Raw genomic sequence first — 13932 nt, 5'->3', positions numbered from 1 at the left:
TCTATGGTTGATCTTATCAAAAGCTGCCGAGAAATCGGTGTATATAGCGTCAACCTGTTGACGATTTTCTAATGATCGAATAATGAATGATGTGTATGATGTAAGGTTCGTGGAAGTTGATCAGCGAGGCATAAATCCGTGTTGAGTCTCGGATACGTAATTAGAGCAGTTGTGAGTAATGAAATCCAGAACGATTATTTCAAAGAGCTTTGAAACAGCACACAATAAGGCAATCCCGCGTAATTAGAGATAAAGGATTTGTTGCCCTTTTTAAATACTGGGAAGATATACGACTTCTTCCATGTATCAGGAAAAGCTCCAGACTGTAGAGAGCTGTTGAATATGATTGATAATGGTATCAGTAGACTGCTAGAACAGTACTACAGATGGAATTCCATCGGGACCAGAGTTTGACGATAATTTTAGCTTAGAACATGCTGTGCTTACCATGTCACATGTAATAATAGGATGGGATCCAATTGCAGAACGAACAGGGACGTTTCTGGCAGCCTCAGAAACCTGTTCATTGGTTAATGTTTCTTCAGTGAAAACACTGCTGAAGTGCGTTCGGAATAAGCTGCATATGTCGGGCAAAGTAGATGATTGAACGTCATCGAGTATCATGTGAGTTGGTAGTCCAGTTTCATTTCTCTGTTCGTTGACGTGGTTCCAGAAGCATTTAGGGTTAGTTTTCAGATTATTCTGGATGCGACGAAGGTAGGCAAAATAGAGGGCTTTATTCAATCGCTTGTAGCGGTTGTTAAGGTGCAAATAATGCGCTCTTAAATGAAGAGAGGGATGCTTCGTGAGTTTCTTAAGTGCGGACCGTTTGGCACGTTTATAGCCTTTCAGAGTTTGATTGGACCATTGGGGATGGATTGGTTCACGACGGGTGTTTTTTGGTACGAACTGGTCGATAGCATATAATGTTATGTGCGTCCATAACATAGCTGCAGAGTTGTAGTCGCAGTTGGATAATAGAGAGCTCCAGTTTAGTGATGTCAGAAATTGATTCATGGCATCAAATTTTCCATTTCTGAAGTCGTAGTATGTTGTCTCGTCGGCATTATTGAAAACGGCGGGAGTACCTTCCGAAATAGCCATTAGAAGGGGAGGATGATGACGACAAGTTTTAACTAGCGGGGAAGGAGCAACGGTTATGGTACAAGTATTCGATAACTCTTGACTGGCAAAGCATAGATCTAGCAAGCGATTGTTACTGTTTCTATTATCATTCAATTGAACTAGACCGCCAGTGTTGTAATCATCTAGGAGTTTTGAAGTAGCTGGTGCTTTTGTAGAACTATTTGCATCAGGATATAAATAATTTGAAGAGCTGCGGACCCATTTGATACCAGGGAGATTGAAGTCGCCTAATATAATTATCCTATCATTGAAACCAATTTGATCAGTGATCAATGAAAGAGAATGCAAAGGTTGATCAATTAGATCGGCATCGTTAACGCGATCAGGTGGAATGTAAAGCACACAAATATACAGTGTACAGTGTGTAAGTGTGAGAGCGATCCAGGTTTGCTCAATGCTACCGCAGTTAGAAAGAGACACCAGACGGGATTTGAATTTTGTGCTGCAGGCGATCAGTACGCCCCTACCACTCTGTTTGCTACTATTATCATTGTTTCGATCTTGCCTGTATACCGAGCTACCAAAAATTTGTTTTGATAAAGTATTACTGTTTAGCCAAGTTTCAGTGAATACATACATGTCATAAACGTTGTCAGAAATTGCCAAATTGTATTCAGTAATAACACCGTTCATGCCCCCGATATTCTGGTAATAGATGATTAAACCAGAGTTGTCTGAATTACCCGAGCTGACTGGTAACATGTGGGTATAATTGGGAGCCGTGTAGGAGTGCGAGGAGTGGGTTGACGAACTAACCGTGGGCCGATTGGGAACAAACGTGGTGATTGAATTTGACTGTTGATGCGAATGTCTTGCATTCGTTGTGGTAGTGCTCGGGACGAACTGGATTTGCGTTGTGTTATTTGTTGCATGCCGGGTTGATTCGAATTCTGTTTGGCACTGCGATCTAAAAAATGAGCGAATTAATCACTGAACGGTATACTCCTGTGGATGCGCAATCATAAGAACAACAACTTCTCCGAACAAACTATATATCTAAATTCAACGGTTTAGACGCCATTAATTTTGAGCACGAAAACGACGTTTTAAAACACTGTGATGTGGTATGATTTTTGCAATATTTAAGGTTGAAAATTTGGTTTTCTATTAATATCTTCTTATGAGTGAATTTCTCGCTAATACTTTGTTCTAGAGGTTTTTAGAATACACATTTTTGCCGAAGCAATGAAGTTTCTATCTCTTTTGTTTGCATAGTTACAGGCGATTTTCAATACAAAAATGTGTTTTTTTCAAAGCTATATATCTTCCAACATTGCAAATGAATTTTCAATCTTTAATTTAAAGCTTTTTAGTTTTTGGTGAAAAAACTACGGGAGCGTTATTTCTGTAAAAAAAATAATTAATTTTTAAAAATGGTGTATTTTACAACAAAAATCGTTCATAACTTTTCAAATAGGCGAGATAATAACTTTGTTATTTCAGCAACAATATGCGCCATAAAAAGTTCTAAAAGTGCTTCAAGCAAAGTAATAACATTAAATCAATTTATGAAGTGACAAATGAGAAATAGTGATATTAAGGGGTCACGTTTTCATCGCTCAATCTCTTATGGTAAAACCAACTGAAAAATAGTCAATGTGCGTGATGATGCCGAAAGTCATGGCAATTCTATTGTATCTGTAAACGTTTTTGAAAAAAAAATAGTCTACCGTACATCTAAATGGTTGCGTGGATTTACAGTAGTGTTAGTTACAAACTATCATTAATTCTAAATTGGCCAACAAAAGTTAGCTATGCTCACTTAAGTAAATCCTTTTTGGTTTGGACTAGTGCTCAAAACGAGTGATAGAAAGAAAATACTTTAGTTCACGTCTTGTTATCTTAAAATAAAAGCTTGAAACGAGTTTGTTATTCATAGCAACGGAAATCATTGTATGCTTTTACAACATTCATGCAATGTTTGAAAGTATAAATTTAATATCGACTATAATGACGGCTGTCGGCAAGGTAAGGAAAGATTCTCAATTCTTTGTTACTTCAAAACAAATAAAAGTAAGAGGTCTGAAAATCATAACAGTTTTAGCCTTCGCCTTGAAAGGTTGTGTTTGCTGATTGGTTGTAGCAACCAAGGCTGTGCAAGCCGTGAATAGGCTAGAAGTTTGTGTACTGTGTCAGTATTTGATGCCGTGTTGGTGCGGAGACAGGCAGGATTGTTGGCTGCGAGAGCGGTCGTTTGGTGGTGGTACCACGCGATAAGCGAGTGTTGGTGCGAAGGCAACGAAGTCTCAGGTAAGCGCCGCCCCACCTTGGTGGTAGTAGTGGTTGCGCTGCATACAACCGGCGCTTGCGACGGAGTGAGACAGAGCTGCATCTGGTTGGTGAAGCGGCTCGCTTCATCATCATTCATTCATTCGTATTAGTGCAGATACGGGATTTTGAGTATTTGTGTACCTAGCCACGCTGCGTAGCAGGGGAATACCTCTGTAACCACTACCGGCTGCCCCACCTTGGTGGTGGTAGTGGTTACGCTGCATACAGTCGGCGCTAAGTGAGACAGAGCTGCATCTTGTTGGTGAAGCGTCTCGCTTCATCATCACTTATTCATCTGTGCTAGTGCAGAAACGGGCTTTTGTGTATTTGTGTACCTAGCCACGCTGCATAGTAAGGAAATACCCCTGGACCCACAGGTAAACAGCGGCTCCATCTTGGTAGTGGTGGTTGCGCTGTGTTCAACCCGAGCGTGATAGAGGGAGACAGCGAGAATCTGCAACTCTTCGAAGGACAGGTAGATTTTAATATAATTTTGCTAGTGTTAGTATTTAATTTACTTACTGTGTATGGTAGGCGAGATGGAGGATAGTGAGATGGAATCCTCCATTTCACAAGAGCAAAATTCTTCTGATCCCCCTCCCTCACCTCCCCTTAGAATAAAATTATACCCCCAAGGGTCTTCTGGACCTTGGCAGGTTTTCTTCAGGCGGAAAGGAAAGCCATTAAACCTTGTGCAAATTGCACGGGATCTGACTTCACGATTTTCGGCTGTAACAGAGATCGTGAAAGTAAATAAAGATAAACTTCGAGTTAGCATTGATAACATTAGACAAGCTAACGAGATAGTAGCCTGCGAACTCTTCACGCGTGAATATAAAGTTTATATACTTTCGCGCGATATAGAATGCGATGGAGTCATCTCCGAACCCAGCCTCACTGCCGAGGATATACTTAAGCATGGTGAAGGTTGTTTCAAGAACACCTTGCTTAATAAAGTAAAAATACTCGATGTTAAGCAATTGTACTCAGTGTCAATTGAAGAAGAGAAAAAAGTTTACCGACCATCCTATTCATTTCGTGTAACTTTCGCTGGGTCTGCTTTGCCTAGCCATGTTCTCATTAATAAAATTCGTCTCCCCGTTCGCCTTTTCATCCCTCGTGTGATGAATTGCCTCAATTGTAAACAGCTGGGCCACACAGCCACTTACTGTTCCAATAAGGTACGGTGTGGCAAATGTGGGGGGCCTCATCAAGAGGATACATGCAATAAAAACTTAGAAAAATGTTTACATTGCGGAGAAACTTCACACGAGCTCCTTGCATGTCCCATATATAAATTTCGGGAGGAGAAAATTAAACGATCCTTGAAGGAGAGATCTAAGCGCTCTTATGCAGAAATACTGAAAAATGCTACTCCTGAACCCACGGTCCCAGAAAACAGATACGCTATTCTATTGCCAAAAGAGTCTGACTCTGACGAAGCGTCCGAAGGTACATCATTTGTTTTACCTAGAGGATCCAGGAAAAGAAAACAATCCTCTTTTCCCAAACTGCCAAGCAAGGGCCTTAAAATTTCTCCTCCAACAAATAAATTGCGGCCAAAGCTAAAGAATTCCGATGCAATACCGAAACCAGTCCCTCCCGGTTTTGGTAATGTACAATCCAAACAGAACACCATTACTGGAAATAATAAAACTTCAACTTCCTCCGAGCCTCAACCGGGGATAGGTTTATTGAAATTTTCTGAAATTGTTGATTGGATTTTCAAAGCATTCAATATTTCTGAACCACTAAAAAGTATACTTTCAGCGTTCCTCCCAACAATTAGAACATTTTTAGAGCAGCTGATTGCTCAATGGCCCATCCTTGCAGCGATTGTATCTTTCAATGGGTAATTCACCTCCTCCAATGAAAGATTCCATCACTGTTTTACAGTGGAATTGCAGAAGTATCATACCTAAAATTGACTCCTTAAAAATTTTGCTGCATAATTTGAAATGCGATGCTTTTGCTTTATGTGAAACATGGCTTACCTCAAACATCAATTTCAACTTGAATGATTTCAACATTATTCGCCTAGACCGAGACACCCCATATGGAGGAGTGCTTCTAGGAATTAAAAAGTGCTATCCTTTCTATAGAATTAACATCCCCTTGTTTGCGGGCATTGAGGCTGTAGCTGTCCAAACGAATATTAAAGGCAAAGACATGTCTATCGCTTCTATATATATACCTCCCAAAGCTCAAATTGGACAACGTCAGATTTTTGAGGTAGTGGAATCCATGGCTGCTCCGCGGCTGATACTGGGAGACTTCAACTCGCACGGAGTATTGTGGGGTTCCCTCTTCAATGATAATCGATCCTCTTTGATATACAATGTTTGTGACGAGCTCAATATGACAGTTTTAAATACAGGCGAAGCAACACGCATTCCCAGACCACCCGCACGACCAAGTGCATTAGATCTATCTCTATGCTCGACATCACTTCGGTTAGATTGCACGTGGAAGGTTGTACCTGATCCTCACGGTAGCGATCATTTGCCAGTCGTTATTTCAATTAACAGTGAATTAGGCCTCACGAATTCAATCAATGTCCCTTATGACTTGACACGAAATATTGATTGGAAAAAATACCAATCTTTAATTTCCACTTCTCTTGTTTCGACGGAAGAGCTACCACCTACCGAAGAATATGAATTTCTAGCGGGTTTGATTATTGAAGCAGCAGAACAAACCCAAACGAAATGCAATCCTGGCATGATAATGAACAGCCGGCCTCCTAATCCCTGGTGGGACAAAGAGTGCTCGGATGCATATGAAGCTAAACAAGTTGCTTACAAAGAAATTATGAAACGGAAAGGGTGTACACGTGCAAACTTTGAAAATTATTCGATTTTACAAAACAAATTTGACAGTCTCCGTCATGCCAAAAAGTCTAGTTATTGGAGACGTTTCGTTGATGGCTTGTCAAGAGAAACATCAATGAGTACTCTTTGGAACACAGCCAGAAGAATGAGGAATCGAAACGTAACTAATGAAAGCGAAGATTTTTCGAATCGCTGGATATTTAATTTTGCCAAGAAAGTTTGTCTAGATTCTGCTCCTGCGCAGAAAATCATTCGCGATGCTCCCACAAGTAACGATTCCATAGATTCGCCTTTGACAATGATGGAATTTTCAATTGCACTCCTCTCATGCAACAATAATGCTCCGGGTCCAGACAGAATTAAATTCAACTTGGTGAAGAATCTGCCTGACCTAGCAAAAAGACGCTTGTTGAATTTATTCAATAAGCTTCTTGAACAGAACATAGTCCCGCACGACTGGAGACAAGTGAGAGTTATCGCCATTCCAAAACCGGGAAAACCAGCCTCCGACCATAACTCGTATAGACCGATTGCAATGCTATCCTGTATCAGGAAATTGTTGGAAAAAATTATCCTACGACGTCTCGACAATTGGGTTGAGGCGAACGGCTTGCTATCAGATACCCAGTTTGGTTTTCGGAGGGGAAAGGGAACGAATGATTGTCTGGCGCTACTTTCGTCAGAAATCCAACTAGCTTACGCAAAAAAAGAACAAATGGCGTCTGTGTTCTTAGACATAAAAGGAGCATTCGACTCTGTTTCCATTGATGTTCTCTCAGAGAAACTACATCAATGTGGTCTTTCACCAATATTAAATAATTATTTATATAACTTATTGTCAGAAAAGCACATGCATTTTTCATATGGCGATTTGGCAACATTCAGAATAAGTTACATGGGCCTCCCACAAGGTTCTTGTTTAAGCCCCCTTCTCTACAATTTTTACGTGAATGACATTGATAATTGTATTGTCAGCCCATGCACTCTAAGGCAACTTGCAGATGATGGCGTGGTTTCTGTTACAGGACCAAAAGCCATAAATTTACAACAACCACTGCAAGATAGTTTGGATAATTTATCAAGTTGGGCTTTGAAGTTAGGCATCGATTTCTCTACGGAGAAAACAGAGTTGGTTGTTTTTTCAAGGAAGCGTGATCCAGCTCAGCTTCAGCTTCAGTTGGTTGGTAGAACGATAGCCCAAGTCATGACCTTTAAATATCTCGGAATTTGGTTCGATTCTAAAGGTACATGGGGAGGCCACATTAGGTATCTGATAAAGAAGTGCCAACAAAGGATAAATTTTCTCCGAACAATAACCGGATCTTGGTGGGGTGCTCATCCAAGTGACGTGATAAGATTGTATCAAACAACGATACTTTCAGTAATGGAATATGGGTGCTTCTGTTTCCGTTCAGCTGCAAACACTCACATTATTAAATTGGAACGAATACAGTATCGTTGTTTACGAATCGCCTTAGGTTCCATGCAATCGACACATACGATGAGTCTTGAAGTTCTAGCGGGAGTTCTTCCCTTAAAAGATCGATTCTGGGATCTCTCCTCTCGTTTACTTATACGATGTGAGGTTATGAATCCACTTGTAATTGAAAATTTCGAAAGACTTGTCGAGCTTCAATCCCAAACCAGATTCATGACAGTGTACTTCAATCACATGTCACAAGAAATAACACCTTCTAGTTATGTTCTGACATGTGTTAATATACTAGATACTCCCGATTCCACTTTATTTTTCGACACGTCCATGCAAGAGGAAATTCGTGGAATTCCAGATCACCAGCGCTCTCTGGAGATCCCTAAAATATTCATAAGTAAATACCAACACATTGACTGCCATAAAATGTTCTACACTGATGGGTCACGAATCAATGAGGCCACTGGGTTCGGTATTTTCAACAATAACACCTCGATCTCTTTCAAGCTTGCTGAACCTGCCTCCGTTTATACAGCCGAACTAGCAGCAGTTCACTATAGTCTGGAAATCATTGATACTTTACTTCCGAGCCATTATTTCATCCTCACAGATAGCCTCAGCACAATTAAGGCACTACGCTCATTAAAGCTTGATAATTACGCTCCGTTCTTTTTGAAGAAGATACGAGAATACTTAACTAAATTAACAAATAAATCTTATCAAATTACCTTAGTGTGGATTCCATCTCATTGCTCCATACCGGGTAATGAGAGAGCAGATAATTTAGCCAAAATAGGGGCGCTGGACGGTGACATCTATGAAAGACCTATTGCCTTCAATGAATTTTATAATGCTTCTCGTCAGAGGACGCTTACTAGTTGGCAAACATCATGGGACAATGGAGATCTGGGACGGTGGTTGCACTCAATTATCCCTAAAGTATCAACGAAGGCATGGTTCAAAGGGTTGGATGTAAGTCGAAACTTCATTCGTTTGATGTCTAGACTCATGTCCAACCATTATACGTTGAATGCGCATCTTCGCCGTATTGGGATCGCAGAAGATAATCAATGTGCTTGCAGAGAGGGTTACGAAGACATTGAACATGTTGTTTGGTCTTGCACTGAATATCGTGAAGCCAGATCCCAATTAATAGACTCCTTACGAGCCAGAAGAAAACCACCCTATGTACCTGTTCGTGATATCCTCGCTTTACGAGATCTTACATACATGAGCCATATTTATCATTTCCTGAAAACAATAAATATTCAAATATAATTATCCCCACAATGTTTCTAGTTTTTTTTCCCTTGCTACCCACAAACAATTTAGATTTCTTCGCAGTTAGTTAAGTTAGATAAAACGATATAAATAAAGAAAAAAAATAAACAAAAATTACAGAAAAACTATCAATAGGTTTACAATGAAATTCAAGAAAATAGAGTATAATTAAAAACATTCAAAATGATGATTATCCTCAGTGTTAGCATTAGAAAGTGATTTTTTTTTATAACGTGATAGTCTTAAGAACCTTTGTAACATGTTATGTAAACAAAAACCCCGGCGTAAAAAAGCTTTTGCAAATGCCGTGTCAAATAAACGTTTTATGAAAAAAAAAAAAAGAGGTCTGAAAATCGCTAACAGCGAACTGGTAAAATAACTCTTAAAGCATAATTCCCTTGCATCTATATAATGCATGATGACGGTACTTACTTTATTGTCCAAGTAATAGATAACTTTTATTTAGAGTTTACTATAGTACGCTATTAACACTATTGTAAATTCACGCTAACATGTAGTTGTACGGTAGACTGTTTTATTTTCAAAAAGTGTCACATTCAATAGGTTTTCTGTGACTTTTGGCATTAACACACACATTGACTATTTCTCAGTTGATTTTACCATAAGAGATTGAGCGATGAAAACGTGACCCCTTAATATCACTTTTTTCTGATTTGTCACTTCATACATTGATTTAACGTTAATACTTTGTTTAAAGCACTTTTAGAACTTTTTATGGCGCATATTTTTGCTGAAGTAACAAAGTTATTATCTAGTCTATTTGAAAAGTTATGGACGATTTTTGTTGTAAAATACATCATTTTTAAAAATTAATTATTTTTTTACAGAAATAACGCTCCCGTAGTTTTTTCACCAAAAACTAAAAAAGCTTTAAATTAAAGATTGAAAATTCATTTGCAATGTTGGAAGATATATAGCTTTGAAAAAACCCATTTTTGTATTGAAAATCGCCTGTAACTATGCAAACAAAAGAGATAGAAACTTCATTGCTTTGCCAAAACTGTGTATTTACAAAAGTTCTAAAAACCTCTAGGACAAAGTACTAGCGAGAAATTAACACATAAGAAAATATTAATAGAACAATTTTTCAAGAACCACCCTAGCTGAATTTTACATATCTAAGAAGTTGATACTTTAAACAACCTAACCACAAGGACCACCCTAATTCAACTAATATAAAAAAATCGGCAAGAAAGTTCTAAGAAAGCTTGCCGAAGATACTATATATCTAAAACTAACGGTTTGGGCGCAAACAGTTTTGTCTTCCTAAATACAGCTTTGGGACCATAGTGCACTGTGGGGAAGCTAAATACATCACGAAGACAACAAGGTTTTGTCAATTCCGGATTAACAATTCACAACCAATTTGAGACATAAAAATTATATCAGATCTGTTTCACTTTATTTCAAGTTATTTCAAACTATTCACCTGATATTAATTAGATGTCCAAGTGATTCAAAGATTTTCATGAATCGTTCACTTCATTTTCTTGAAAATGATTCTATTCTCATCGATATTTTTCACAAGTGCTCAAGCATCATGTAGTGACAGGGTCAACTTTAACAAACCATTCATTGTCATAATTAATTCAGTTACAAGTACACTAACACAACGTTTTTCTATTCTACTCCGCTAAAGACGCGAGTTTAACTGAATAATTCGAGTTCTAAAAAGCATCAGTAAACATATATAATAGCTCCACAGTCACCAGATAAGATATGAACACTAATCTATCATTTCACATATACGCTAGCGCCACCTGGTGGCTAAGTTACGAATTAATATGCTTGGCATGTACATGGTCATGACCATTTCAACACTTTTTCGGAAGACACGAATTTTCCAAGCCGTTAGAAAACTACGAACTCAACGATCTGAACAAATGTAAGAGAGAGAAATAAACTTCCATAATTAAATCTTATGCCGGACATAGCTGTGGAATATTTCTAAATTCTAAAAAATCACCAGAAAAGTTTACAAAAAAAAATTTAAGGGTTGTGTACAAGACACGACCACGATGACATTAAAAATGCAGCCAGTTTTATGAGCAAGCAATATTATCCGTGGCCAAACTAAAACCCCTTAATAACATCGACTGTTTTAGAACTACACACAGGCATGCTTTTCTTCACTAGAGATAATTCTTGAATTTTTAAATTAAAATCGATAACCTGTAGTGTGAAAAAATCAAATTTTAAAAAAGTTTTACTCAAATCCCTGAAATGGGAACATAAATTAATGATGCTCACAACAAAACCTTCTTTAAATATTGCGAATCTTTTCTTAAATCCACTTTGTGACTTTTCAGCCGTGCGCCACCGGGCCATGCGTCAAATTACGCGCCCATTCAATTTGCATCAGTGCGAGTTTGAAAGCGATTTGACGTTTATTTTTGTTTCATTCACTCTCGAGTGTTTTCTATATAGCAACAACTGGACAAAACGCTAGATTATCTCGAGATAGACAATACCTGCTATCAAATTAAATGTTTGCAAGCACGGCACGATAGAAAAATAACTGGTCATAAATCAAATTATTCGTAAACGAAGAAAGTTTAACATATGTATCTTTATATTCTGGCATCACTGTCTGTTGAATACCGGTTGTTTATTAAGCTGAAAGTTTTTTTCAAGTTTTTAGTATTTTTACAATCGCGATCTGTTTTATTTTTGTTTTACGTGTATATCTTGTTTATCGATTGTACGAGTGCATTGAAATTTAGTGGCTTCAAGCACGATATTATCTAGTTGTGTTCATTCGTGAAAGTGCAAGTTTTGTTTGTGATTTTTGTTGACGTTATCACTGCGCACTACGTCTCGCTCAATTTTTCCGCCAAAAGCGACATCTTCTGGTAGATAGCTGAGATTACACATTGTGTGCAAGTTCGCTTGGATTGACGCACGTTATCATACCAGTTAGTTATTTTGCGCATATTGCATACCCGCTAGGCGTTATTTCTGCACCAAAAGCATGGCTTGTACCAACTGCTCGAAAGTGGTTAATGATTCTGATCGAATCACATGTCGTGGTTACTGCGGAAATTCGTTCCACATGATTTGCGTCAAGATGGATTATGATGTTCGTGACGTTCTGGGAACCCACCCACGGAACCTATTCTGGATGTGCAACGGCTGTGCTGACTTATTTTCGAATGATAATTTCCGTAGAATGGCTTCGCGTTGTTGCGACATAGTACCCGACGACAGTTCCTTGAAATCTATAAAGAATGACATAGCTGATTTGAAAGATGTCGTCAAAGCTCTCTCGGTTAAAGTTGACTCGAGACCGCTATCCCCAACCGTAAGCACGCCTTGGAAAGGGATTGCTGCATATAACCCAGTTTCAAACACGCCGAAGCGCAAACGTGAAGATGATCCGCTCAAAACGAAAATCCCTAATATTCGCGGATCCAAAGCTGCGTTTGAAACGATAAAAACAATTTCACCACCTGAGGAGTTGTTATGGGTTTACTTGTCTGCATTCGATCCCACCACGACGGATGATGAAATTTCTAAGCTTGTAAAAGACTGTCTGGGGGTGGATCTGCAACCGAGAATAGTGCGTCTAGTTCCTAAGGACAAGGATCTCTCGTCTCTGAGCTTCATAACCTTTAAAGTTGGCGTTAGCAAATCATACAGGGATAAGGCTCTGTCCAAAGACTCTTGGCCGGAGAACATCTACTTCCGTGAATTTGTGACCAATTCAAAAATTCAACGACCTATCATCAGAATTGCTGCGGAGAAGAATCCATCTGGTGGTGGACAGTAGCGCCAAGTTATTCTGGATAAACTCGTCTGTCCAACTTCTTGTACCCCGGCGAGCGATCTCGGTCTACCTGACGAATCGGCGACTTCTTCTGTGTCAGGTAAAGCCAAGAAGGGTATATGTCCTTCCGAAGCACTTCCAGATACTGCACACCCTCAATGTAAATTTCACTTACAGTCTGATGATGAACACAACTTAATGAACTCTACCGCTGCAGCGAATCTACAATGTCAAAATGAAAATTTCGATCGCATCGCATCTGTCCGCTCAGGTAAACATTTGAAGAATATATGTCCTTCCGAAGCTACACGTGATACTGCGCACCCTCAAGTACGCCTCCTATTGCAGTCAGCTGCTGGACACAACAGTCATAACTCGGTCATTCCCTCCGCACCGCTGCTTGCTCCCCTTCTGGACAACAGTACATCCTGCTCTCCCCGCGTCACTCGCGGTTATGCTGATCATCGAACTCGCAGTCCTGAAAATTGGTATGCAGCACAACACCTCTCACATGACGCTGATGGTTTGCGGATCTACTATCAGAACGCGAGAGGGCTTAAGACGAAAATTGATGACGTGTATTTAGCTGCTGTGGACGGTGACTACGATGTTTGCGTCTTCACCGAAACATGGCTTGATGCGAGGATAACATCGGTGCAGCTTTTCGGCGATGCTTACACCGTGTACCGTGCGGACCGAAATAGTGGCAACAGTATTCGCGGTCGTGGAGGAGGAGTTTTGATTGCTGTTTCCACCGCATTTGCCTCATGTGAGATTGATGTAGGTAGTTTAACCAGTGTTGAGGCTGTTTGGGTTAGAATTACAACTCCATCGAGGAACTTTTATATTGGTGCTGTCTATATTCCTCCTGAAAAGCGACTCGACTGCAATGTCATGCAACTTCACATTGATGCTGTGAATAACGCTTCTTCACAAGCTGGCGCGGATGGCGTGATGATTGTCCTTGGTGATTTCAATCAGCCAGGGCTCATTTGGGTGCCGTCACGACACGGATACGCTTACCCTGACCCGATTGCTTCGACAACCAACATCGCCAGTCGTATGCTACTGGACGGATTTGCTTTCAACGGATTAAGTCAAGTAAGCATGATTCCCAATCACCAGTCACGCTTTCTGGATCTCGTCTTTGTTAGTGAGACTATTATACCTGTATGTTCCGTCAA

General features: G+C 39.6%; 1 protein-coding gene across 1 annotated transcript; it reads right to left on the bottom strand.

Annotated features, from left to right (window-relative positions):
* Positions 1–369: 369 nt before the first annotated feature.
* Positions 370–1848, bottom strand: LOC131687854 (uncharacterized). Its single transcript, XM_058971940.1, has one exon. The coding sequence runs from the start codon at positions 1846–1848 to the stop codon at positions 370–372; it is 1479 nt and encodes a 492-aa protein (XP_058827923.1).
* Positions 1849–13932: the final 12084 nt, after the last annotated feature.

The sequence above is a fragment of the Topomyia yanbarensis genome, chromosome 3 (assembly GCF_030247195.1).
Source record: "Topomyia yanbarensis strain Yona2022 chromosome 3, ASM3024719v1, whole genome shotgun sequence".
Taxonomy (NCBI): Eukaryota; Metazoa; Arthropoda; class Insecta; order Diptera; family Culicidae; genus Topomyia; species Topomyia yanbarensis.
Note: the sequence above shows the minus strand (reverse complement) of the source record. Positions and strands in the feature narration are given on the sequence as shown.

What these genes read in the sequence shown, in the direction of transcription:
- LOC131687854 (XM_058971940.1), bottom strand. Translation starts at nt 1,848, where the DNA reads ATGTTACCAGTCAGCTCGGGTAATTCAGACAACTCTGGTTTAATCATC.